Source organism: Amborella trichopoda, chromosome 12 (genome assembly GCF_054954075.1).
Source record: "Amborella trichopoda isolate Santa Cruz 75 chromosome 12, AtrichopodaSantaCruz75HAP2 v2.0, whole genome shotgun sequence".
NCBI lineage: Eukaryota > Viridiplantae > Streptophyta > Magnoliopsida > Amborellales > Amborellaceae > Amborella > Amborella trichopoda.
The window spans coordinates 41,067,074-41,095,035 of NC_142347.1; the positions used below are offsets into that span (position 1 = coordinate 41,067,074).

Genomic DNA, 27,962 nt, shown 5'->3' on the forward strand with positions numbered 1-27,962 from the left:
CTAAAAATAGATCCCTGTATTCTTTTTGAAAATAAAAAAGTACCCTTGAATGCATGAAATCCTATTTTCATGGCCTCCTTTGAATGTATGAAAATGCCATAGAACGATATTTAAAAAAAAAAAAATTAAGAGAAAATAAACGTAGCATACCTAATTCTTGCAACGAACCTATGATGCGAATTGCTGAAGTTGATCAACAATAAGAATGAGGATGAATATGGAGAACATAAAAGAAGAAAGTGGGAGCAAGTTTTAGGAGTCGATCGAGTAATTATAAGCCTTAATCTTGTTGAGATAGAATGACCCCAAAAGCTAAAGAGAGTTCCGTTTACTTTGGATATCTTAGTTATAGGACACTCCTATTGCTCCTAGGACTTGTCCCCTTTGTAGGACTCTCTCTCTTGCAATTCTCATCTCCGCTTATTATCTTGAAAATTTTCTTGCGGTTAGTGATGCATTGATTCTTGGGCATCATTTATTAATAACGAGATTTTAATCAAGGTACTTAGATTTAATGAACTATGTGCAAAACAATATTCTTGAACAACAATTAACAATCAACCTTTGTTTTTTACTCTTTTCATTTGTTTTTCTTTTGATTTGCATTGATTCTTGGGCATCATTTATTAATAACGAGATTTTAATCAAGGTACCTAGACTTAATGAACAAGCAAAACACTATTCTTGAACAATAATTAACAATCAACCTTTGTTTTTTATTCTTTTCATTTGTTTTCTTTTGCAGGAATCAATGCCACCCATCAACAAAACAAAAGAAGAACAAAAATTTCCAAAGAGAATCGCCTCAAGACTAGGTATCTTATGTTTAATTTTCTACTACATTGAATTGAAAGAAAGAAAACCATGATCAATTTCTTTCTTCCATTAATAGAAAATGAAAAGGTCACATTCAAAACTAGAGAATGCTGCTTTGTCGAGCTCCTCGAGAGCAAACTTCTCAGGCTTCTTGAATACAGAAGAACACAAGGAATTATGGGGGAACTTTTCTCTTAAATACGAATGAATGCGATGAATGAAGTATTTTTTTAGTGTATTTGGGGTGCTTAGTATAAATGATACAAACTTAAGTTTATATAAGTTCCCTGTTAAATTTTTTTTTGAACATTCCTTCAATATTATCTTGAATTCTTGATTTATTACATATCAAATTTTATCATGATAGAGAATGAAATATGTGCACCTCTCCCACATTTTGCGTGGATTACCATTATTTAAGATAATGATAATAATATCTCTCTCTTTATAGAGATTGGTAGAGGAAGAAGAACAAGAGAATGAGAGAAGTGAATGTAAAATGAAGACAAGAATCATAAAAGAAAACGACAAAAGAAACTCACAAGGCATGAGAGAGAGAGAGAGAGAGAGAGCATTGTGGTCTTCTGATCGAGAGAGAGAGAGAGAGAGAGAGAGCATTGTGGTCTTCTGATCGAGAGAGAGAGAGAGAGAGAGAGCATTGTGGTCTTCTGATCGCTTGATGTTGACATTACTTAGCTCTTTGAGAGCATAATGGTGAGCTTATATAGCATTTTATGAGCTTAGTTCTTTGATTTTTTTTATTTATTTTTGGTAAAAGTTCTTTGAGATTTTGAATTCTACTTGAAATATATATGGGATTTCCCTTTTTCTGTAATTTTATTACATTATGTTATTCTGTACGGAAGATTATGAATCCCCACAAAACAAGAAATTTCTCATAGATGTCACACATGTATAAAAAACCAAGAGTCCTAATTTTTCTGGATTTCTATTTGCTTTAAGACACTTATCAATATCAATCACAATCCTACATAATATTAAATTTTCTTATTTTATGTGATTTTGGATATCACCATAACCGACATCCCCAGTCATCATTTTTTGACATCCGACGGTGTGAGAGTAGAAATATACATGGAAGCTTTTTGTGCTTACTATAATTGCTCATTTTACATGTTTCCCTTATTTTCTTCCATTTCAATGAGTTTGGACCGTGACCATAGAGCAATTCGTCCAGCTGACATTATAGAATCAATGAAGAATGGGTTTCTCTTTTATGGATATTATTAGATCCCAACAAATTTTTTTTTTTAATGTCATTTAAATATTGTGTTTTAACCCCAGTTCACATTTGTTGTGGATATCTTTCTGAGGTATATCCATTTGATGTTGGTATTCAGTCTTAGAAGGGTGTGGTTTCTCAAACAATTAAAGTAAGTGCACGCTTGGTACACATGAAAATACTTCTACAAAAGTATTTTTACATGAAAGAACTTCCTCATGTGATTTGGTTATGGAAGTTTTTCACATCAAATGACTGCTAAATGATGTGAAAAATGCATTGGGACCAATTGGTGTGAAAAAACTCTAACACCTAGTCACATGAGGGAGTTTTTTCGTGTGAAAATACTTTCTCGGAAGTACTGTTATACGTACCAAACGTGCCCTAAGGCACTCTTCTAAATGTTATCAGAAGACATAATTTTAGTGTAAAAAATTCTAAGGATGGTTTGAAAATCTATTTCTGTCACACCCCAAGAATTTACAATACTAATATTCCTGAGATGTGACAGTCAAAACATATGTAAATCTATTGATAGGATAAATTTAAACTGACGAGTTTTTACAAAGTAACAAAAAAAAGCTTAGACACAACTACAATATCTTCAAAAGTTGCCCTTGACGAGTACTCAAAATGAAGCCGCAGTTATCCTGAAAAATGTTTACCATAGTTTGATGAGTTTGGCTACTCAGTAAGTGATCATCATAATCTTAAAAATAATCATGGTTGAAAGATATCAATATTTTCCAAAATGAGATCTATTAACAGAAATGCATCAACAGTTTCACTTTCAATAAATCCATAATTAAGTATAAACCGAATAATTGAAATGCATATAACACTTTAACGGTAGTGCATAATTCAAAGGATTTCACAAAATACCCTACTGGCGTCCCAAGTAGGTCACCTATATACCCCATCAGCGTCCTGATGGGTCCACTTAATCCCTATCGACGTCCTAGATAGGTCCACTTAATCCCTATCGGCGTCCCAGATAGGTCCACTTAATCCCTGCAGGTCCACTTATACCTCACCGGCGTACCGGATGAGTCCACTTAAACCCTACCGGCGTCCCAGATAGGTCCACTTATACCCCACCGGCGAACCGGATGAGTCCACTTGCATACTTAAATTATTTCTAAATCTCTTTAAACATTCGAAAGCAGCAATATCATGTACTCAACATATCACTGAAACCATTAATATGAATTTCACTTAAACCATTAATAACAGTCACTCTCTATAACATTTCAAAAATAACCAATCAAATATTTTGGGCTCAAATTTAGAAAGGTAGCAGTTTGTAAAGGCATTCTAGCATAATTGCCAATTTAATATGTATAGAAAAACTCTTATAAAAATTCAAAAATACGGAATTATCACAATTTTTATTAAAAAGATTATTTTTCAAGATAACGAGGTCACGTGCGCATAAAATTTATCGCGCCTAAAATTCATGATAATAAGCAGAAATAATTATTTCATTTTATTTTTAAAAAGAATGGATTATTTTTCGAGACAATGAGGTCACTTACACACAAAACTGATAAAATAAAGATCCTAGACGGAAGTATCACTATTTATTAAAAATAGACTATTTTTCAGAAAGACGATGTCACTTACACATAAAACTGATAAAATAAAGATCCTAGACGGAAATATCACTATTTATTAAAAATAGACTATTTTTCAGGAAGACGATGTCACTTATACACAAAACTTATAAAATAAAGATCCTGGACATAAATATCACTATTTATTAAAAATAGACTATTTTTCAGAAAGTCGATGTCACTTACACACAAAACTTATAAAATAAAGATCCTGGACGGAAATATCATTATTTATTAAAAACAGACTATTTTTCACGAAGACGATGTCACTTACACACAAAACTTATAAAATAAAGAGCCTGGACGGAAATATCACTATTTATTAAAAATAGACTATTTTTCAGGAAGACGATGTCACTTACACACAAAACTTATAAAATAAAGAGCCTGGACGGAAATATCACTATTTATTAAAAATAAACTATTTTTCAGGAAGACGATGTCACTTACACACAAAACTTATAAAAGAAAGATCCTGGACGGAAATATCACTATTTATTAAAAACAGACTATTTTTCACGAAGACGATGTCACTTACACATAAAACTTATAAAATAAAGAGCCTGGACGGAAATATCACTATTTATTAAAAATAGACTATTTTTCAGGAAGACGATGTCACTTACCCACAATTATTTGAGAGGGAGCTTCCGATAAAAATTTTCGGTTCGAGAGAGAAGTTCACTGTGTTTCGACCAGAGAGAGAGATCTCAAAATTTTGTTTTAGGGTGGGAGTGCTCACATCCCCTATTTAAATTCTTATAACGTATTATTATATTATTTTTTTACGCTCTACCTCATACCTTAGGTGTCGCGTTAAAAGCAGACGTTTATCGTACGTAAACCACGTCCGCTAAAGGACGCTGCCAGCTGCAAGCAGCAGGAGGCAAAAGCGGGCAAAGGAAAAAGTAAAGGCAAAGCAAAAGTTAATTCAAAGCAAAAGTTTTTTAAAACAGTGATAGTCCCCAAGGGCCATCATACTCAAACAGAACATCACCTATTTATAAGCATATTTTCTCTCTTTTTTTTTTTTTTTTTAATTTTAGGATTGTTACAATTTCTCTCTATTTATTAAATTTTAAACTCTGAAAAATATTTTAACTCAATTAGATTTTTAAACACATGAAAATTTTGAAAGTAGACAATCTAGATAATGTGTTGCAAGATGCACTATTTTAGAGACTCAAAATCCTTTTATCTCATTACCGTACATTTCGATGTTGAGATTATCAATTGGAGGGTTTTTCGCATCAAAATAGCATTTTTTATCGATTTTTGAGGTGCACCTCTATATATAAACTTTTTCAACAAAATTTATTGTTGTTGGTTAGTGGTTTGTTGGATGAACACCCTATGCATGTGAATGCAAATACTTTTTGAGAACGCTTCGATGACCTGGCAACTTCATTAATTAGATACACACCATTTGGCAGCGTTCTCCACAAAAGCGGGCTGACAACGCGTCCAACACCAATGTGTAGTGCTAGCTAGTATTATGAAACAAGTGGAGGAAAAAATTACTACAAATTTTTTTTTTTTTTTTTACAAGGTTAAGAGGTTTTATTGATAGGTGCTGTAACAACGTCAAATTACATGGTAGAAATTAATACATTAGAAACATACAAAGAAGACAAAGAACTCTCAAGTTTAGCCAGTGGGTCAGCTAGATCATTAGCCCCTAGGTAAACATGGTTAAAGAAGATTTGTAGACCAAGAGTAACACAAATGTCAAAGATTTTCAGCCAAAAAGCATGAAAACGGAACAGTCTCCTTCAACCATCATATTATGCACAATACCTTTGCTAAGAATAATCTCCAAACCTTGCAAGAGGGAGCAAATCTCAACATAATTAGCTGTTACATTACCACAAGGATCAGTGTGTGAAAATAAAGTAGCACCTTCATGATTTCTCAAAATGCCCTTAATTCTAGCTACCCAAGGATACTCCAGGTCCCTTCCCTGGCACTTCCACCTCATTTGTGGCATTTTTACTGTCAATCTATAGCTTGATTTCTCACTGTTCCATCTAACTCAAAGTACTTTTTGGCTTACTTGGTAGTACCTTCTAAGCTTCGAAACATCTCTCTCGGCCCAAGAACTGAGCCAAAGCTCACACAAGCGCTCCCAACAAGATTGTGTTTGAACTTTGAAGGAATCTTCTTGGGGAGGTTTCCATCTGCCACAAGGTTTAATTTTATGGAAGTTAGACTTTTTGAGTTAACGAAGATGTCTGCCCTAGGAAGCCCTTCGCCTTTTTTGGTGAGTGAATAGCAATTCCAAAAAGTTTGGAGGATTATGTCCTTGATGTTATCCATCCAAATAGCATCCTTTGTTAGATTTTTCTTTTCTAATTTTCTCTTTTCTGAGTAATAAAAAATAATCCTCTTTATTTGATCTTTACATTCATATTATTCGGGGCCAGGTATTTGCAAAAGTTGGTTATACATCAAATCCTGGTTATACAAATTCTACTATTTATAAAACATGATTTTAGGAACAACTGTAGTAGCTTATGTATTAACCTGGAATATAAAAAATTCCCTCTTTGGCTCCTCTAAATGTAAAACCAGGTTTTGGTCATATAATATTATTAGATTTAATGATAATAATAATAATAATAGTAGTAATGATGATGTTGATGATATTTCATAGAAGATAATAATAATACTATCAACAACAATAATAGCAATAGTAGTACCTGTAAATAATATAATTATGTATTATTATCATAATTATAATAATACTATTATGATATAATAGTATTAATATTAATATTGTTAATATTTCATAATAAATATTGTCGTCATCATCATCATCATTAGAACATTTTCTCAACTATTTTTGAACCCGTTATATGAATCCTGATCTACCATTCTGCTCTATCAAAGACTACCTTTAGTGAGGCTATAAATCCACATATTTTTTTTCACTACTGCCAACCATATCCTTTTGGGCCTACCTATTGTTTTTTTAATGACATAATAAAATTATTATTATTATTATTATTCCAAATATTTGTTATGAAATATCACCAACATTATTGATATTAGTATTATAATAATATAATATAATAATATTATTTATCATGAAATATCTAAATTATTAATATTGGTATTATATTATAATAATATTATATATTATAATATAGTATTATTACATAATAATAATACTGTTTTATAATAATAATAAGAATATTATTATTAAATATTTATTATTAATATTAATATTAATAAATATTCAATATAAAATTCTATAACTAGAAAATAATGGGATTGTATACAATGAAACCATTTGTCTTTAGTACAAGGTGGTCACAAATACTTACAACCATCCGATGTGAAATTTGATAGCTTAGGTGTATCACAAAGTTCGAAAAATTTCTTTCGAAGTTTGAGCTTGGTCATTGGAATAAATGTAGCTACCCAATTTCATATCCAATGGTCAAGATAAAATTGTGACCACGTTGTACCAAAAATAAATGGACCCGGTTGCTATGCAGCCAAACCCGCATATGTAGAACTGCGGGCCTATTAATAAATATATTTTTGAGATGTAATTTTGGACTTAATTTTTAAGGACATGTAATATTTAACATGGAGATCATGAATATGAAATAATAAGCAAATTTTAAAAACTATAAATAATAATTCTAATAAGACAGTTATGGGCCGTCTGCGTACCTGAAATCAATTACATGACAATAGATTACAAGAAAATATGACACACTGTTTGGGTAGACTTTAATAGTAAGGAAATGGAAAGAGATTACCCGAGATTTCTCCAAAAATCACAAAACCCATTAATCGGGGTGAAAAATCTATCACGCATCTTGACGAGTAATCTTTGAGAAATATTTCGCTCGCATCGAAACCCATTAAGCGGGGGTGAAAAATCTATTAAGCGCCTTCACGGGTAATCTGAAACCCATTACGCGGGGTGAAAAATCAATTACGCGGGTCAACGGGTAAGGAAATATTTCGCTCGCGTCTCTCTGCCCTATTCCTGCTTTAAAACATATCTTTGGGAAACCTTTGGTTTGCATAAGTGCGCCCTTCCTCTCTCAGTGCACCTCTATCTCTTGAGCCCTAATAACTAGTTTGCATAACCTCTTTCTCTATTTGAGCTTTTTCTGCTAACCTGAAGAGAGAGAAGTAGCTAACCTGAAGAGAGACATCTCTCAAGCCCTAATAACTAGTTTTCATAACTTCTTTCTCTATCTGGACTTTTGCTGCTAACCTGAAGAGAGAGAAGTAGCTAACCTGAAGAGAGAAGCAAGAGAGTCTTGGTAAGCCCTACATAATCATAATAAAATTTAAAAATTTCACGTAACATAATCATTATAAGAGATTAGTAAAAGCTCAAATGAAACAAGATACATATTTAATCGCCTCCAACGCCTCCAAATTTTCCACTGCAATTACCTAATCTAGTTTACTAATCAAACTTCTTCCCATTTTTTAACTTGTACTATAAAATGTTTGAATTTGGTATCATAAATTTATTGTTAATTTGAAATTATATAAATAGACATTTGAAAGACTTTTATAAATAAATAAATAAAAATAAGGCATATCACAATAAAATCATGTTATTCCAATTATTTATCATGTTGAAACCAAAGTCTAATCATGTTAGAAGACATGTGATTCCATGTAAGCGCCAAAGTCATGCAAAATAAATATAAAATGGTGTCATCATGACTTTAGAATAGTACAAGTTATTATTAAAAAATCTTTTTGAGATAGTGATGATGTTATTATTAGAAAATCTTTTTGGAATGGTGTAATGATGATTTTAATTCCGCATTTCAATGAAATTTTGTGACAAAGAAAGAAAGAAATGATAGTTTATAAGCAAGTGTTGATAAAATGTTGGTAATGCATTCCCATATTTCTTCCCGACATAGCCAAACAATAGTAATGTATTTCTCAAGTTGCATCCAAATACTACTCAAACAGTAACAATTTATTTGCACGTAATGTATTATGCAGTAATATATTACACCAGTAATATATTTCACAGACAATATATTTCCATGTTTCCAAACGGCCCTTTAGTTTCTTTTGTTTTTAGATGGAAGACCTACTTGCATCCATCTTTTAAGATGGATGTTTTTAGTTTCTATTGTTTTTAAGATGGGACGCTTTACACTTTTTGAACCGCATATGTAGTCATGCACTCCAGCCCGCATAAAATAATTTTCCAAAATAAATAGTCTCATTGTGCACTTTTTCTTAAATAATATCATTATTGCGAGGAATGAGAAAGAAAAAGAGGAGATGGCATGCACCCCAAAGCAAAAGATAACTTTTTCAAACCTTGCATTTGCTCATTCCAAACTTTTTTTAGAATGAGCAAATGCTGGATACGAGAGGTTTTGAGAATGTAAATTTCCAATCTCCAAAAATATACCTTAGGGTGTCAAAACCTGCATTTGCAAAATAAGGATCTGCATCTCCTAGGTACAAAACGACCCATTAGTTTCATTTATACTTGTTTATGTCATATTGTTGCCTTTCGAGAAGTGAGTTCATCAATTTATAGACAAGGAAAAGCTAGACACATTGGACACCATTGAAAGTTGGTAAAAAGAGAACCACTTATTAGAATCTTAGATAACTTTGCCTAACTAGTGTTCATGTATAGGTTAAAAAACATAGAGAATCAACTTCTCGACACTTTTGGTTGCTAAGAAAAATATACAAAAATACATAATGCTACTCAAAGAACAACCAAGATAGCTCTACCTCACTAGTATTTATATAAGTTATTAAAAAGAAAGAGAAAACTGCGTAATATGAATACCTATTTAATTATGAAATTAACCCATGGTATAAGAAGGAGATGGCAAATTAATAACAGTGCTCTTGATCTTGGTCATCATGTTGATGCTATTGGTGATTCCTTGAGACCCTATGCCGCTGTCCCTCAAACCCTGTCCAAACAACAAATCAAGTTATGGTCGCTAAGAAAAATATACAAAAATACATAATGCTACTCAAAGAACAACCAAGATAGCTCTACCTCACTAGTATTTATATAAGTTATTAAAAAGAAAGAGAAAACTGCGTAATATGAATACCTATTTAATTATGAAATTAACCCATGGTATAAGAAGGAGATGGCAAATTAATAACAGTGCTCTTGATCTTGGTCATCATGTTGATGCTATTGGTGATTCCTTGAGACCCTATGCCGCTGTCCCTCAAACCCTGTCCAAACAACAAATCAAGTTAAAAAGGTGACACCAAAAAAAAAAAAAGACTTAAAACAACATTAATTTATAATGGTATTTGGTCGTTATTGTTAAAATGGCCTGACATATTGTCATCCAAGAAGTTGTATAGAGAAAGTCATTAACGATTAGGTTCTGTATGACTCCTGTTATGAAAACCGGACTGACCTGGTTGGTCCAACTAGTTGGATTGTTTCAGAAGCTTTGGCTGGTTTGGTCTAGAACAAAAATTGAGTTTGGTTAAAAATAATCAAAACCGATATTTCCATTTTGTCAGTTTGGATTGGCCACGTGATGTTGAGCAACTTCCCATTCCAACATATTTCAATTTTTTGAGTTATTCTTCCTATATTTTCTTTATTTCTCAAAATATCATGTTGAACTGGACTAATTGGTTGTTGGGTTGATTTTGAGCAGATCAGACCTCAACTAGTTTAGTAACCAATTCAATTCTAATAGCTTTGGTTATAATAATTATTAAATTAAGGATGGCAATGGGCTAGGATGCCTAGCGTCACCCACAGCTTTCATATGTAGTGGCCGATGAGTCTAAGCATACCGTGGCTTGGCCTCACTGGGCCCATTGTCATCTCTAAAATTTATAATGTTTTTGGGCAAAGTATAATGTGATCTATATGGCCAGCATAAATCAATGACCATGAAGATCTGCTGGAGGAGGGGATCCTACCATATGATTCAATTTTGTATGTGACCCACTTTAACTTTCTCTCTAGCAAGGTCCAACCAATTGATCCGAACGGTGATAAATCACATGGTCAAGGTTTACGGTTGCAATGATAATGGGGATCATATTATATTATCCTTGTGTCTTATAAAATGTTGCATCTAAACTTCCAATTCAGACCTAGGACAAATCATCCTTTTTGTGCTTGTAGGAAAAAAAAGAAGGGAGCATATGGGAAGGGTTACCTGAAAAGGGAAGTGGTCGGGCCCACGTGCAGGAGCAGAGTTGATCTGAACCGTCCCTGTTTCCATTGCATCGCTTATCAACATTGCCTTGTTGATGTCTTTTGTGAATACAGAACCCTAAATAGAGGCAAATCACTTAGGGACCCATTTGGATTGTTCACCATTTGCACTATGATAATAAAATTTCATTTCAAACACAATGTAACAGCACCATAATAAAGTTTTGACTTAGATTAAATCAAATTATTTGTTGAAGGGGTATTTGAATAGCAAAAGCGCAATCAAACCATCTATCTCAAGAATGGATGGTGATGCCAAACATACAATGTGTAGAGTATACATTCCATACCTGAAGGCCAAAATTGCTCGCATTGCAGTGGTGGATGCCTTCCTCCACAGAGGTGATCCTTATGACTGGCAACACTGGTCCAAATGGCTCCTCCCATGCTATCCTCATGTCGGGGCGAACATGATCCAAGAGCAATGGCCATATCAAGTTGCCCTCTCTCTTGTATTCTTGGCAAAATGTGGCCCCTTTTTCCTTTGCGTCCATTACTAACCCCTCTATGAAGTTTGCAGATGACTCCGAGACCACTGACGTTATGTCACAGTCTTCTTCTGGTGGACCCACTGTGAGTTTGCTCACCTTGGCGTTCACCTTCCCCACCAGAGTGTCTGCTACAGACTCCATCACTAGAACCACCTTAACCGCAGTGCATCTCTGGCCACTGTATAACCAAATTCCGGCAAAATTTTAGAAATTGATGAAAAACATGAAAGAGAGGAACACACTAAAAAAAAGAACATGTTGAAAAATCAAAGGAGGTATTTCGTTCCCTAACAGTTTAGGAGACATGAAGTTTCAATGAATGCAGATTATTTAGAACTTTGACATTCTAAAAATTTATAACCAAGCTAACATTTTCATGCAAGCAATTTTTTCTAATGTTTTTATTTTATTTTTCTACAATAAAAATATAAAGAAACGTTGAATCTAAGAGAGAGGCATATAAGCAAGCCACATTGTAAACTAGATTTTTTTTTAATGATTATAAACTACAATTTTTGTTCATCTTTTAGGTGCATTTTTGGCTGTTAGCTTTTCTTTTTCTTTATTTGAGTAGTGCAGCAGTAGGTTTCAAACGTGGGACACAGTGTTAATTGTCCACACCTTAACCGATCAATCCCCTTCCCAAGTCAATTGTTGTTAGCATTTTGATGACAGCCATGCCCCTTCATGACTGGACCAAAGAAGGATCGCAGAACCCAAGAGGAAAAAAAAAGGCAATGACATAATAAAGGAAAATTATTAGGGTTATTTATTAAGATTATTTTAATTATTCTTTTGCTTAGGGAGTGCGCAGGGATAATTCACAGGGAAACTTTAGAGTTTATATTGTGTTTATCTTGTATCGATTGGGTTTGTTTAAGGGATATAATTAGGATAAGGGTCAATTTAAAAGACAGTTTATCTTTATCAACTATAACCAACTTGGGAGGTATTTTTTGGGTAAAACATAAGAGGGAAAACGTGGCTCTCTAGAAGCCTGTGAATATGAGAGAGAGAAAATAAGGATAGGTGTTGAGATAAATTTTTTATTAGTTATCTTATTTTAATTTATTTAAAGGGACATCTCCTTTCAGTGTAAATCAATCTATGAATTGAATAAAAATTGGTCTCTTGAAAGAGATTGTTTTGGGGGTGGATTCCCTTACAAACCTTTGAGAGAGGGTATTTTTCTTTTAACCTTCCTTTTTTTTATTGTCAATTTTCTGGTTTTATTCTCTCTTTTCATCAATTGGTATCAGAGCCAGGTTCCGATGGCTTCACAAGAGACACCCCTCGATGGATTAAAGGTATTGACTGGATTAGTTTAAGCCCTAGCAGAGAGAGTAGACCAATTCATGCCTGTAGCTGCAAAAGTCGATGAGCTTGCGCAAACGTTCGCTCAACTTCAGGATGGAAGGAATCCGGAGACTGGCATTGGAACTCAAGGCAACGGAGATGAAAGATGTATGCATCTTGCTCCTAACCAACCTCGGGTGGCCCGGCTAAAAACGAATTCAATGAACGACTTATTCGGTTGTTGGAACGAGAAAGAGAACCTGGAATAAAAATTGATATTCAAGAGTTCAATGGTCGATTGCATGCAGATGATTTTCTTGATTGGCTAAGCAAAGTAGAGAAAGTATTTGAGTACAAAGATATTGCCGATCACAAAAAACTAAAATTAGTAGCTACAAAATTTTCTAGCCATGCATTGGTTTGGTGGGATGATTTGCAACAAGATCGTCTTCGACAAGGCAACGAAAAGATTAATTCGTGGGAAAAGATGAAGATGAAGATGCGTCGAAAATTTTTACCAGTAAATTATGCCCGAACTTTGTACCAAAGGTGTCAAAACCTCAAGCAAGGTGAAAAGTCGGTAAATGACTATACTAAAGAGTTCTATATTTTGACATCTAGGGAAAATTTACAAGGGTATGAAGATAAAAAAATAAGTCGTTACTTGAATGGGCTAAATCAAGGCATTCAAAATGAATTGGCCTTCAAAGATGTCTATAAGATGTTTGATGCCTATACTTTGGCCCTCAAAGAAGAGGAAATAGTCAATATGGGCTTTGGGAGAAATAGCTCAGTGACAAGAGGCTTTACTTCAATACAGGGGCAACAAACTTTAACCTTTAGAAGACCACCTGTAGGGCGTGAAAACCAAACTTCTCAGAATTTTCCAACTAGGCGAGAGAGGTGGTGTTGGGAGGTTGGGAGCACCTAAAACACTTCGTGATAATACACAAATAGTGTGTTTCAAGTGCCAACAGCCTGTAAATATGGCATTCAATTGCCCCTCACGTCAACCACTTGTCAAAGTTAATTTGGCTGAAGAAAATTATGAAGAAGAAATTGATGAAGGATACACCTATGAAGGCCAAGGTGATATTGGGACGAGCCAGTCTTATGAAGGGACTGGGTCTATCAAAGGTGAAGTTGAGGATTTGTATGGAGATGAAGAGGGTGAAGTCTTAGTTGTCCAGCAAATATGTTATCAACCCCAATACTTAACGAGGATGAGAAGTGGCTGCGACATAATATTTTTTGAACAATTTGCACATCAGGAGGCAAGTTATGCACAGTACTAATTGATGGCGGGAGCAGTGCAAACATTGTGTCTAAAGAGATAGTGGTTAAACTTCAATTGAAGGAACATAAGCACCCACGCCCATACCACATCCAGTGGTTCAAGAAAGGAGGTGATGTATCAGATCTTACTCGTTGTTTAATCTCTTTTTCCATTGGTGCTAATTACAAAGATAAAGTGTGGTGTGATGAAGCACTTATGGATGCATGCCACATATTACTTGGTAGACCATGGCTTTATGATCATGATATAGTGCATAAAACTAGGCCAAACACTTATTCTTTTGTTAAGGATGGTATTAATATAATACTCCACCCTATGAAGCAACGTCCTACACCCAAATCCACTAAAGAAGAGGGTGCAAAGTTGCTTAATGTTCAAAAATTAAAAAAGGACAGCAAAGATATCGATGTGATTTATGTATTGGTTGCAAATGAAAATTCTGTACCGACTGCAATTCTTAAGTCTCTTGAACCTCTACTTGATAAGTATAAAGATTTGATGCTTGAAGAATTACCTGATGGTCTTCCTCCAATGAGAAATATTCAGCATCACATTGATTTGGTGCCCGGATCTAGCCTACCAAATTTGGCCCATTATCGAATGAGCCCTATGGAACATGAGGAGTTGCACATACAAGTTGTTGCGTTGCTTCGAGAAAGCATGTCCATGTGCCGTCCTTGCATTACTGACTCCAAAAAAAGATGGGTCATAGAGGATGTACGTGGACAGTCGTGCAATCAACAAAATCACAATCAAATGCCGATTTCCCATACCTAGGCTCGATGATATGTTAGATATGTTTAATGGAGCCAAGGTTTTCTCAAAGATTGATTTAAGGAGTGGGTACCATCAAATTTGGATTCGACCTGAAGATGAATAGAAAACTGCATTCGTAACTCGAGATGGACTATATGAGTGGCTTGTGATGCCATTCGGCCTTTCTAATGCACCAAGTACATTCATGCGCTTAATGACTGAGGTACTTCGTCCTTTTATTGGAAAATTTGTTGTGGTTTATTTTGATGATATCTTGGTTTTTAACGCTAACCTATATGATCATCTTAACCACTCAGAACAAATTTTTGATGTGCTAAGGAAGGAATCATTTATTGTGAATTTGAAAAAATACTCATTTATGATAAACAATGTCGTCTTTCTGGGGTATGTTGTTTCATCTGAGGGAATTAAGGTGGATCGAGAAAAAGTGAAAGCCATAGCTGAGTGGTCGGTGCCAAAGTCACTCACTGAGGTGCGTTCTTTTCATGGCCTAACGACTTTTTGTCATCGATTTATCATAAATTTCAGCACTCTAATAGCACCAGTGACTGATTGTATGAAGGCTGGAAAGTTTTAATGGAATCCCGCTGCTGAAAAGAGCTTCACTCTAATTAAACAAAAGATGATGCATACTAGATTTTTCTAAGGTGTTTGAAATTGAAACTTATGCATCAAATGTTGGCATAGGGGCAGTTCTAAGTCAAGAGGAACGACCATTGGCCTTCTTTAGTGAGAAATTGAATGATGCACGTAAAAAGTATTTGGTTTATGACCTCGAGTTTTATACAGTGGTGCAAGTCTTACGCTACTGGAGGCACTACTTGATTCATAGAGAATTTGATCTATACTCAGATCATGAAGCAGCCCGGTATTTGAGTTCCCATAAAAAGTTGAATGCACGACATGTTAAGTGGATGGCCTTCCTTCAAGAATACACCTTCTTATTAAAGCACAAGGCTGGAACACAAAATAAGGCAGCTGATGCTTTAAGTAGAAAGGTAGTGTTACTTAGAACTTTGTCTATGGAAGTGTTGGGGTTTGAAGTGAAAAAAGATCAATATAAAGTTGATCTAATTTTCAGCAAGGTCCTTGAAAGGTGTGTTGATGGGCGAGAACCTATGGGTGAGTATCTCGTGCATGATGATTGTTTATTTAAAAGTATGCGGTTATGTATACCTGATTGCTCCTTAAGGGAGAAGATAATCATGGAGCTTGGGTGGACACTTTGGGAATGACAAAACTATGGCTATGGTTGGAGAAAATATTTTTGGCCACGTATGCAATAAGATGTTGATCGATTTGTGACCCAATGTCGAACTTGCCAAGTATTTAAAGGTCACACACAAAATACAGGTCTTTATACTCCTCTTCCTGTTTCAGATGCCCCTTGGGTTGATATTTCTATGGATTTTGTACTTGAACTTCCACGTATCACACGAGGTATGGACTCTATTTTTGTTGTTGTTGATCAGTTTTCCAAAATGGCACATTTTATTCCTTGTAGAAGAACTATGGACGCTATACATATCGCGAATCTCTTTTTCAAATATATTGTAAGGCTACATGGTGGTTCTAAGTCTATTACATCTGATCAGGATAAAAAAATTTGAAGTCATTTTTTACGCACTTTATGGAAGCGCATGGGAACTAAAATTCAATTTTCTATTGCCTATCATCCTCAAACAGATGGGCAGACCGAAGTAGTGAATAGAAGCCTTGGTAACCTCTTGAGGAGTATTATTGGAGATAACATATCTCAGTAGGACCTCGCTTTGCGTCAGGCTGAGTTTGCTTACAACAGTTCAATAAATCGATCTACAGGAAAATCACCATTTGAGATTGTTAATGGGCGGACGCCTAATCATGTGTTGGACCTAGTGCCATTACCCATGCCACGCAAGATAAGTGATGACGCCAATGCTTTTGTTGAGCATATTCGAGATTTGCAAGCCCAAATATAGAAGAAAATTGAGGAGAGCAATGCAAAGTATCAAAAAGCCTCAAATGAGCATAAAAGAGATAAGATTTTCAAAGAGGGTGACTTAGTAATGGTGTATTTACGAAATGAAAGGTTTCCGTTGAGAACGTATAATAAACTCAAGTCCAAGAAAGTGGGTCCTTGCCGCATCTTGAAGCAATATGGGAACGATGCATATAAGGTAGAATTACCAAAAGCATTGGATATCTCCCCGATATTTAATGTTGCTGACTTATTTGAGTTTCATAGAGACCCTCTAGAAATCACAAAAGATGTAGTTGATATGATGAAGAAATTACCAAGGAAGAAAGATGATGAAATTGAGCAAGTTTTGAAGACTGAAAGCTTTCAAACTCGAAAGGGTTCCTATCGGCAATTTCTAGTCAAATGAAAAGGCAGGCCATACTCTGATAGCACGTGGATTTCCGAGCCAGAGTTCAAAAGAGTGGATCTAGACTTATATCGCATATATACTGAAGCCAACTCGTCGGAGTCGAGTTCCTTTCAACTGGGGGAATGATGGCCCTTCGTGACTGGGCCCAAGAAGGGTCGCAGAACCCAAGAGGGAAAGAAAGGACAATGACGTAATAAGGAAAAAATATTAGGATTATTTATTATGATTATTTTAATTAGTCTTTTGTTTAGGGAGTGAACAGGGATAATTAGCATGGCGACTTTAGAGTTCATATTGTGTTTATCGTGTATCGATTGGGTTAGTTTGAGGGATATAATTAGGATAAGGATAAATTTAAAAGAGAGTTTATCTGTATCAACAATAAAAAACTTGGGAGGTGTTTTTGGGTAAAACACGAGAGGGAAAACGTGGCTATCTAGAAGCCCGTGAATATGAGAGAGAGAAAATAGGGATAGGTGTAGAGAGAAGCTTTTTGTTAGTTTTTTTATTTTAATCTATTTAAAGGGACATCTCCTTTCATTGTAAATCAATCTATGAATTGAATAAAAATTGGTCTCTTGAAAGAGATTTTTTTGGGGGTGGATTCCCTTGCAGACCTTTGAGAGAGGGTATTTTTCTCTTAACCTTCCTTCTTTTTATTGTCAATTTTCTGGTTTTATTTTCTCCCTGCATCACATTTCCATGGTGTCCATTGCTAATAAAACTTAAAGGGGACCGGAGAAAACTTTCAACCTGTACGAGAAACCTCCCTTGACGATGTTGGCAGCAGCCAAGTCCAAATCCGCATCTGCCAGCACAATGCAGGCGTCTTTCCCCCCCAATTCCATCTGAAGAGGGATCATTCCAGCCTTCTTCGAAATTGCAATTCCAGTATCACCACCAGTGAAACTATAAGAGAAATAGATCAAGAGAACATTAGACAAACACATGGCTACTAACCAAGATTTTAAAACTTCAGGATTTTCAAACAACTCTGGTTAGAGGCCAAAGTGATATTTTAAGATGAGAGATTCAGCCCATCTTTCTGCTCAAGTTATTCTTGCAAATAGTGTTAAGTAAAATTATAGGTTACATGGTCGAAATCCAGAATCTAGCTGCTCTGAAATTTTTAGAAGAAAATCAAATCAATATTTTCTCTATTTCAAATTATAGCAAAACAGTCAATACAGGAAAAGTTCAGAAGCTTTGGGATGCGTCTACCTTATACAATTAACGCCAGGGTGCATGGTGAGGAAATCTCCTATCTCGGATCCTTTACCCGTGACACAGTTAATGAGGCCTTTAGGGAACCCAGCAAGATGGAAGCAATGTACCATGTGTAGAGCAGCCACAGCACCCTGAGGAAAAAGCATGGTTGTTAACCTATTTATTAATGGCTATGAAAATGGGAAAGCTCCACCAGCCAAAAGTTGGTTCATGATAACAGGAATTTGGACAAAATTGACCAACTCCAAGAAAAAAATACGATAAGTTTAAGTTAGAATTTGCTTAAAAGCCCACAAATTTCAGTCCAAGATTCAGCAATGTTTCCCAAACAGGATGATATTAAGATGGCTATAAACTTGAGTCTTGGGGAGATTACTAGTCCATGTAATGGACAAATTTAATCAGGATTACGCACCAGCACCCCAAATGATTGGGCATGGAAATTTGAGAACTTTGTTAAATAGAAATTTAACTATCACATTAATCTTAAACTTCAACCCCACATTTAAACTACATGAAATAGTCAATACGAACCATCCAAATGTTTATACTAAAGCAAGAAAAAGTAAATCTTGGACCCTGATTATTGGTACTCAGAATCAAGATGAGCATGCATAGATTTATAACTAAATAACAACAAAAAGTATAAATTGGTAACTAAATTTATATGTATTCACCGAAAAAAAAAAAACTAAAATCAAATGTGTTCGCAAGTTCAGAAACAGAAGAAGTAATGAACATATATTCTGTATTCTAAAAGATTTATTGAATGTGTCATGCTACCAAGAACACGATCCTGTTCATAAACGTAGTTGGGTTCGTTGAAGGATATTCCTACATACACATCCGTTGCCGCAGAGAGCATACCTGTGTTGGTGGCTTAAGTACAATTGCATTTCCAGCAATCAGAGCAGGAGCAACTTTAGATACAGCCAAGTTAACAGGATAGTTAAAGGGTGGAATTGCAAGAACAACACCCAAAGGAACCTGCATTTAATTGGCAGAAGTAAGTACTTTTAGTTAAAAGAAAAACGACTTGCCCTCTCTTTCTAATTGATATCAAAGGATACATAGTTTAAACTTTCTGATGATTAATTCCAAAATTCAAAGATGAGACAATGTATGAATTAAGATAAGCACAGATTTATCAAAATTTAGGAAAATTGAGCAAGAATTTGAAATTGGATTGGTTATTAACTGAAGTATTGAAGATTTGAAGTCAGCATATTAAGTGCATTTTTATTCTTGAAACTGGTGATTCAATGAATGTTAGATTATGTATGGTACTATGTATAAATGTTATATAGATAGAGTTTTGTTATCATTCGCTCATTTCCTCTACACGTTCACTTACATTTAACGAAAATGGTTTGATAGAGCTGCAGCCCCCTATCAAGGTAACTAAAGCCTCACCTCATAACTCATCGAAAATTACAATTCAAGCATCGGAAACCTTTACATCAATCATCTTGGCTTGAACATTGTGGTTATGAAAAAAAAAAGATTTCAAGCTCTAAAAATAATGTATATAGTAACAAATTATCTAGACCGTCCATTTCTCCCTAACAATAAGTGTTTACAAATCTACAAGATTTGTACCATTTTTTTATTTTCAAATTTTATTGTTGGTGTTGGAAGTTGATTTTAGAGCCATAATGGAGATTTCCTTTACCTAAAGTGCTAGGTAGTAGTACCAACGAGCCCTATGATGAAATCTCTGACTCTACCCTCACCAAAAGCAGGAACCTAAATCCCCACTGACTTGCCTTCTTTTTTTTTTCTTTTCTTTTCTTCTTCTTCTCTTCTCTTTTATTTTTTATTTTTTTAAGTGCTTTCCGGATGAAGATTTGATGTGGGGCTTTAGTCTTCATAGAAACCTCATCCCTCCTTAATGAATCTATTTGAATTTGAGAATAATTGTTTGGCGTATATGGTATGATCCCCAGGAGCATACTGGAGACTAAGGCAAAAAAGTTACCAGGGAGATTTTTATTTTACCTTAAATTTTTTGATCCACCAAGAATTACTAGACGATTATTTCCATGAAAAGAAATTGGATTTCGAGTTCTTCAATGCTTAGATCTTGCCTTCCAAGAAAAGAAGTTCCTCTTCATTCTTGAGATGTTATTTTTATTTTTATTATTATTTTTTAAGGTTAGTCGCTAGGTGCAATAGGTTTCATCCCCAAATTTGGGATCCTAAAATTACTCCTAGTTTGGGCTTCAATCGAAGGAGCAAATGAACAATACACTGCCGTGGAGCAACAAATATTTTCATTCCTTTTCTTTTTTCCCATTTGAGTGAGCAATGTGAAAGATGCTAAGATTCAATTAAAAAAATGAAAAATGGTTTGACACAGATCTATCAAAACAAGTGAATCTTCACCTCATAACTCATCAAAAATTGCAAGTCAAGCATTAGAAAACTTTTGCATCGGTCATCTCGACTTGAACAATATGATTGTGAAAAAGAATAGGATTTAAAGCTCGAAAAATAGTATATATTATAACAAATTATCTAGACTGTCCATTTTGTTGTAAAATAATCACAAATCCGCAAAATCTGTACCATTTTTTAGTTTCAAATTTTGTTGTCGGTGTTGGAAATTGATTTTAGAGATTTGAGGTGAGGATTTATTTTGTTTTCTTAAAGTCTAGGCCTTATAGAAACCTCATCCATAAAAAATATGCTTATTATATGAATAATGATAACTTAGGGCCTATAATAGATGGGAAAGCATATTATAATAGCATAGTGTATGTTATTTTCACATTAAAGAAGTTATATCCCACGAGTCTAAGGTTTATTTTAACCGTGGGTAAAGTCCTTGAAGACAAGAAAAAAAAAAAAAAAAGTTTATTTGAGATTACATTTCAAATTAAACAAAGGCACTGTTTCTTACTTCTAAGTAGAAACATTTTATTTGAAAAGAATACTTCATGATACGCACTTACCTAAAATCTCTTTGATAGAATCCTCTTGATTTTGACTTCTTTCATTTTTTATTTTATTTTTTAGGGAAAGTGTTTGGTGAGTTGGCCGACTCATATGGTCACCCTACAAAATATATGTGAAGATGTAATTTCAATCCGAAATTTTAGAGTTTAATGATCTCAATCATGACAACGATCTAAATTTAAAACTTTTCTTTTTCAAAAAACATAATTTTTTTTTCGAATTCCTTTTTTCACCATCCGTTTAAACTTTAAGTGGCCTTTTTCACCATCCGTTCAAACTTTAGGTGGATGTAATGCTTTTTGACATCAAGTGGATGTAATGTTTTCTGACATCCCTATGTAATGTTTTTTTTTTTGACATCCATCTCGAACGTTAGATGGACAAGGGACTAACATGTTCTTTTGGGTGAGTAAGTAGGGATGGCCCTACCCTTTGCAAGAATTGAGCCTAGTAGGTAGAGTTGCAGATCGCCGAGCGCTGACCAATTAAGCCCCTGCTCTTTTCCTAGCACTGTTGATTCACTCGAGAGTAAAACCCTATCTTAGAGTATTTTAGGATCCCAACTTTTGGTCATCAAACTTAAATCAACCAAACAACCCAATCTCTAAGTAACAAGTTTGAACCTAGTTAGCAAGTTGGGGACTTTCAATAAATCGGTTAACCTTAAAATCAGAAAAAAATCGTTTTTATTTTAAAAAGTCGGATGAAAAAATCGGATAAAAAATATGAATCAGCAAAAATATTTCATGTAAACATATCACCAATATATCGGACTAGGGTCAAAAAATCGGAGTAAAAAAATCGGATAAATACATATAAAAAAAATACACATATCAAACCTACTTAAATACATATAAAAAAAAATATACCATATAAATTTTCTCATTAACTACTTTAGCAAATATCGCACCCGCTTAAGTACATATCAAAAAAGACACGATTTTTTTTATCATCAAATACTTTAACTATGATATAACAACTTTATAACTATGTTTAGTGATTAGGGTTTATACTTTATATACACGCTTGCATTTGGGTTTGAGTCCTCTGTTTTTACTTTCTAGAGAGAAAAGGCGTGGAGAAGAGAATGAAAGAATGAGGGAATTGCTAACACAGTCTCTAACGTACACGGGCTGAAAGTGGAGAATAAACTATGCAAGCATCTCTCTTTCTCTCTCTAATTTTTGTTGAACAATACTTTCTATCTCTAAATTAAATCTTCATTAATTTTTTCACCCAACTTTTCACTTTAGAATTAAGCTCACTCTCTCTTCCACTCAATGTGCTCCTGTCATTGTCTTCCTTATTTATTTATTTAACAAAGTCGCTTTTTCTCTCGAACCAACTTTCTTGGTTCTCTCTGTCCTGCAATTTGTTTCCTCTTTGTTGGAGTTTTAGAGAGAGAAAAAGAACGATTTGATTAAGTTTGAAGGTGTTTCGGCTCTTTCTCCCTCTAATACAATTTGTTTCCTCTTTGTTGGAGTTTTAGAGAGAGAAAATGAATGATTTGTTTAAGTTTGAAGGTGTTTCGGCTCTTTCTCCCTCTAAAACTGGGGCATTGATGGACGAGGGGGATTTGGGTGAGGGAGTTTAGAGAGAGATAAGGGATGGATGATGGGGAAAGGAAAGAAGAGAGATGAAACCTTCTTATTGAAGTTGAGTGTGGCCTTTGCCATCTCATTGGCTGGTACCTCTACTCCCGTATCAAGACCAAGATCAATCCACCACCTCCTCTCTCTCTAAGATTCAAATAATTCCTCTCTCTCTCTGCTCTATGTGATTTCAATGTTCCTCTCTTTGTATATGTCTATGATCTTCATTGAATTTCATTTTTTTGTCCCATTTTATTAGTTTTTCAAAAAATCACATTTTTAACGATATTATGAAAAATACACGTTTTTTTGACAAACTTTTCAAAAAACCAGTGATTACAACATTTTCAAAAAATTCTCTGATTTTTTGAAAAATTCGGCGACTAATCGCCGAATTGCCTAACTATAGATAAATGGATTGTAGTATGGGTGTGGTTTCTACAAGCATCAACCTTAAATAATCAAAACTTACCCAAAAAAAAAAAAAGCCATTAATAATCAAAGTAAAAGGTCTAAACTATGCTAGAAGATGCATAATAAGTGCCGAATAGCTATGTAATTATCTAAAAAACTATTTTCATCCTTAATTATAAAATTTAAAGCTTAAAAAATAGTGTAGATTAAACAAATTTATAAATACTTAAAAATATTGAAAATGAGCAGTATAAATAATATATATTATTAGTTGCACTATTTCATGACCTAAAATCATTTTTTTGTCTTTTCATATCCATGCACATCGAGATCTAGATGATCGATTAGATTGATTTCTAGAACCAAAGTATGCATTTTTGTGGTTTTTGAGGTACACCTTACTTCTACAGTTACTTCTACAGTACAAACGTGACAACATATATAAACTTTTTGCCTTGAGTATTTGGAACTCAAAAGTTCAATTTTTTTTTTTTTTTAAGGGGCCGTTTGGTTCCATGGAGATAGGTAGACCCATTTCCATGGAATCACCTCATATAGGTTGTTCGGATGCCCTCCCATTTATACGTTGAGACTGATTTGGACGTTTTTAAGTATTTTTTTTGTGGAAATATCAATTCCATCAAAATAAGTAGAATTAATATTTCCAGGAGATTGAAAGAGAGCAATGGGCCCCAAAAACTTGTGTAAGTTATATTTTATAGAGTTGGTTGAGGCCCACCCAATAAAAAGGACTTCAAACCCTAGAGCTATATAAATCATCACCATCATCACAACTTTTTTTCAATTATTTGAAATCGGATACATGAATCATAGTTTGTCATTTACTCTATCAATAACATTTTGTAATATATATATATATATATATATATATATATATATATATATATAATTACTATATAATAATTATATATAATTATATTATCTATATTATAATCACAATTAATTATATATAATAAACTATCATATTATATAATTTTCAAGAGACATCTTCCGGACAATCCAAACAATAGACAACTATTTCCAGGCTTCTTACCGTAAGCTATCCAAACAACATACATTTATAATTTCGGAGATGTCAATTCTAGGAGATACCAATTCCAACGGAGGTATCTCCCCAAAATATCCATTTACCGGGAACCGAATAAGGCATAAAAGAAATAGGGATACCAAACTAAGGAGTAAACATACATCATGCTCTCGCAAGAGCACGCCAAGACTACTTTAAAACAAAAGAAGAGAAAAGGACAACTGTTTCATGCACGGCTAAACGGCATTTCTACAATACGTGGTCCAGAGGTATAAAGCATCCGATCTTAAAGATGGATGCAAATACATGGCCATCTAAAAATAATTGTTTTTTAATACTAGCTCAAAATATTTTTTAATATAATTATTATTTCTAATTTTTAAAATTTATTTATTTATTTCATATTCATGATCTCCATGTTAAAGATTATATATTATTTAAAAATTAAGATCAAATTATATTTAAAAAATAAAAAATTATTTCATACGGGCTAGATCGCATTTCTACATATGAGGTCAAAAAAGTGTGAAGCATCCATCTTAAAAATAGATGCAAGTAGGTGTTCCATCTAAAACAATGGAAACTATTGGTCCAAATGTTATATTTCTAGAATTGTTATTTTTAGTTCTTAAAATCTATTTATTTTTTCATATTCATAATCTCCATGTTAGAGAATACATGTCCTTAAAAATTAACTATTAAAATCCATCTCAAAAATAGATTTATTAAGAGGGCCGCATTACTACATATGTGAGCTTGGCCATATAGGAACCAGATTCTTAAAAACATATTTATTGCCGAGCCCGCGTTTGTGGCTTGCCCGCATGCTAAAGAAGAGGGAAACAGAAAAATAAAAAATAAAAAAAAATAAACCATGACGCATGAATTAATTCATAAACCATTGGAAACGTGGACCAAGAGGGGTACATATTATACAACTACTGATGTGACACTTGGCATATACTGGGTAGAATCCGAAGTAGCCATTTGGTGTGAAGCTATATGCGGGGATTAATCGGTCTCGAAAATACTCCAACAACTAAGTATACGAGCAACTTCTTTCACGCGTACTAAATGTACCGTAAAAGTCGGTGTAATTTAATAGTTAACGAAGCCCTTTGGTATTGTAGTCATTTAATAAAAAATTGGGTGATTTTCAGTCGTTACCCTTACCCTTGAAATATGCAATTTGACTTCCAACCAACCAAATAAGAAAGAAAAATGTCTCTCAGGTGCTTCGAGCTTCATTTTTTTTTACATAGGATTGCTCCAATTTTTTTTAAAAAAGATGCAATCTTAATTTCCATTTAAAGTATCCCACCTTATTAAATTGAGTAAGGGTGGCAATGGGCCAGGTGGCCCGTCCTGGACCAAAAAATTAGGTTTTGGGCCACAAAAATGTGACTAGAGGGATTGGCTAGAGTCGGAGCCAATACTTGTTTTTTTAGCCTGGCCCTAAGAGGGCTAGGACCAGGGCTTGGACCGGGCTTGAACGAGGGCCTCCTTGGCCTGGCCGGGCGCAGGCCAGACCTTCCAACAAGGAGTAGGGTCACGCCTGCACCGGCAGCCCAGGCCAGACCTATGCAGGGTGGGGTCGGGCCTGCACTGGCGACCCGAGACCTAGATCTGAGCTTGGTTTTCGATTAAGGTGCGCCAACTTTTGAAAGGCTCAAAAAGCATAAGAGAAAGAACAGGGGGAAATTTACCTTAGAAGAAAGGCAGTACTTGTTTCTCTCATTACCAGGAAAGCTATCAGAAACCAGGAACTTCCCTTCTCCAAGTATTCTCACTCCATCTTCCGCACAATAAGAAATCAGATCACCTGATCTCACAACCTTCCTCACCCAATAATCATGAAAAAAAACAAAAATCACCCCAATGAAACCATAATATACTATAAGCTGAATTCCACAAATAAAAAAATGAAAAGCATGCCAATGAAATCACCATAAAAATTTACTGTTTTTTCTTCTAAATACTGGCATTTGGTTTTTTTGAGAGAATCCTCTAAATACTGGCATTTGATTGAATCTTCTAAATACTGGCATTTGATTCAACTTCAATTCTGGAACAACAATTTTTTGCGTTCTTCATTCTTCAGAGCAGGTATCAAAGAGCAAAAAGATTATTATTTTTTATTTTTAATTGTAACCAAAAGAGGCGTTTTTTTTTTTTGTTCAATTGGGTATATCCTAAAATATAGCAAACATTAGAGGAAATATATGATTTTTCTTTATTTTTAACCAAAATGGAGTTTGGGTTTATTCTAAAATGGAGCAAACAATGGAGGAAAAACATGAGAATTTTCATTCTATATATCCAAAAAAAAGAATTTCTTCTTTGACCTGAAATCTATTGCTCAGAAATGAAAGTAATAATGGAGATGTAATTGCATGCAACCTCTGTAACAGAGTCTTTTGCAGGTTTGGCGATTTCTTTGACGAGACATTCAGCAATGGGAGCTTTGTGCTCTTTTAAAATGGCGGCAGCTCTATGAAGAAGCTCTGCCCTTTTCCAAAGAGGAGTTTTAGCCCATGATTTTTGAGCACCCTTTGCTGTGTCCATTACCTTGTTTACCTCCTCCTGTGTACAAGCTTCAAAAACCAAAAAAAACGAAAAAGTAAGATTTGCCAGCAAAAAGTTTCGTTTATTTTCTCTCACTTGTTTTCTCCAGGTTTACTTTTTCTTTTTTTTCTATATTTTTCAGGAACTTCCTATGCAGAAAATTATTTAGCTATTTTTTACCTTTTAATTATGCGAAAATTCATCGATTTCTATTTTAACTTCTGAAACATAGACTAAATACAGTTAGTTTCAGAAGGTAAAAATTAAGGATCAAAATCTTCTTAAACATCTGCTTTGTTAAAGCAAATAAGTAGAGTTCCCAGTTCCTGTAAATAGTGGAAAAGGATCTTAGTTTTGGTTCGAAATTGAGCTAAAATCAGAGACTGAATTCAACTAAAACACCAGAGAAATCACAATAAATTCAAAATAAGTTTCAGCATTGCAGGAGTAATAAACAATTAAACATTAAGTGAACATTTCTCCCAATTCATAATTTTCATCAAATTACAAAACTTTACTCTGCAAACACTTCAGAAAAGCTCCATAGCACTTCAATTTTCAAACAAGAAGCAGAGCTAAATCCAAAAAGGGAAGAGATAAAATTACAGAAAAATTTGAAAAAAATAAACGGGCAAAGTTACAGTTAAAAACTTAAAATGAGCAAACAAGCAAAGCCGTAATCTTACCTTGAACTTTATACTGAGGCTTCCTAGTAGTGGGATTAATAATTGAAACAGTTTTACCAGAACTCGACTTTTTCCACTCCCCTTCTGCATAATATTTATACACATCTCCATCCAAAATCTCAGCAAAAACACCTGTACCCGCCATGACTACTGCTAAATTAGGGTTAGGGTTTCAAAGAAGAAGTGATAGAATTTCAGTGAAGAGGAAGAAGAAATGTTTCAGTGAAGAGGAGAGAGAGTATTGAATAGATGGTAGAGATCATGAAAGAGAAGGGTATTTATAAAAAGAGAGGAGAGCCACCCATCTCCGATGAAATGGGCCATCAATCATAAGTCGTTGTA

The 27,962-nt window shown here is 34.3% G+C and overlaps 1 protein-coding gene across 1 annotated transcript; it reads right to left on the reverse strand.

Annotated features, from left to right (window-relative positions):
- Positions 1-9,247: 9,247 nt before the first annotated feature.
- Positions 9,248-27,871, reverse strand: ALDH11A3 (aldehyde dehydrogenase 11A3). Its single transcript, XM_088853810.1, has 10 exons — positions 27,621-27,871; positions 26,770-26,963; positions 26,076-26,204; positions 19,225-19,344; positions 18,352-18,488; positions 17,884-18,039; positions 11,188-11,566; positions 10,839-10,955; positions 9,756-9,885; positions 9,248-9,608 (listed from the first exon to the last, which is right to left on the reverse strand). Exons 1-9 carry the CDS (start codon positions 27,763-27,765, stop codon positions 9,772-9,774), a joined length of 1,491 nt encoding a protein of 496 aa, XP_088709936.1. The 5' UTR covers positions 27,766-27,871; the 3' UTR covers positions 9,248-9,608; positions 9,756-9,771.
- Positions 27,872-27,962: the final 91 nt, after the last annotated feature.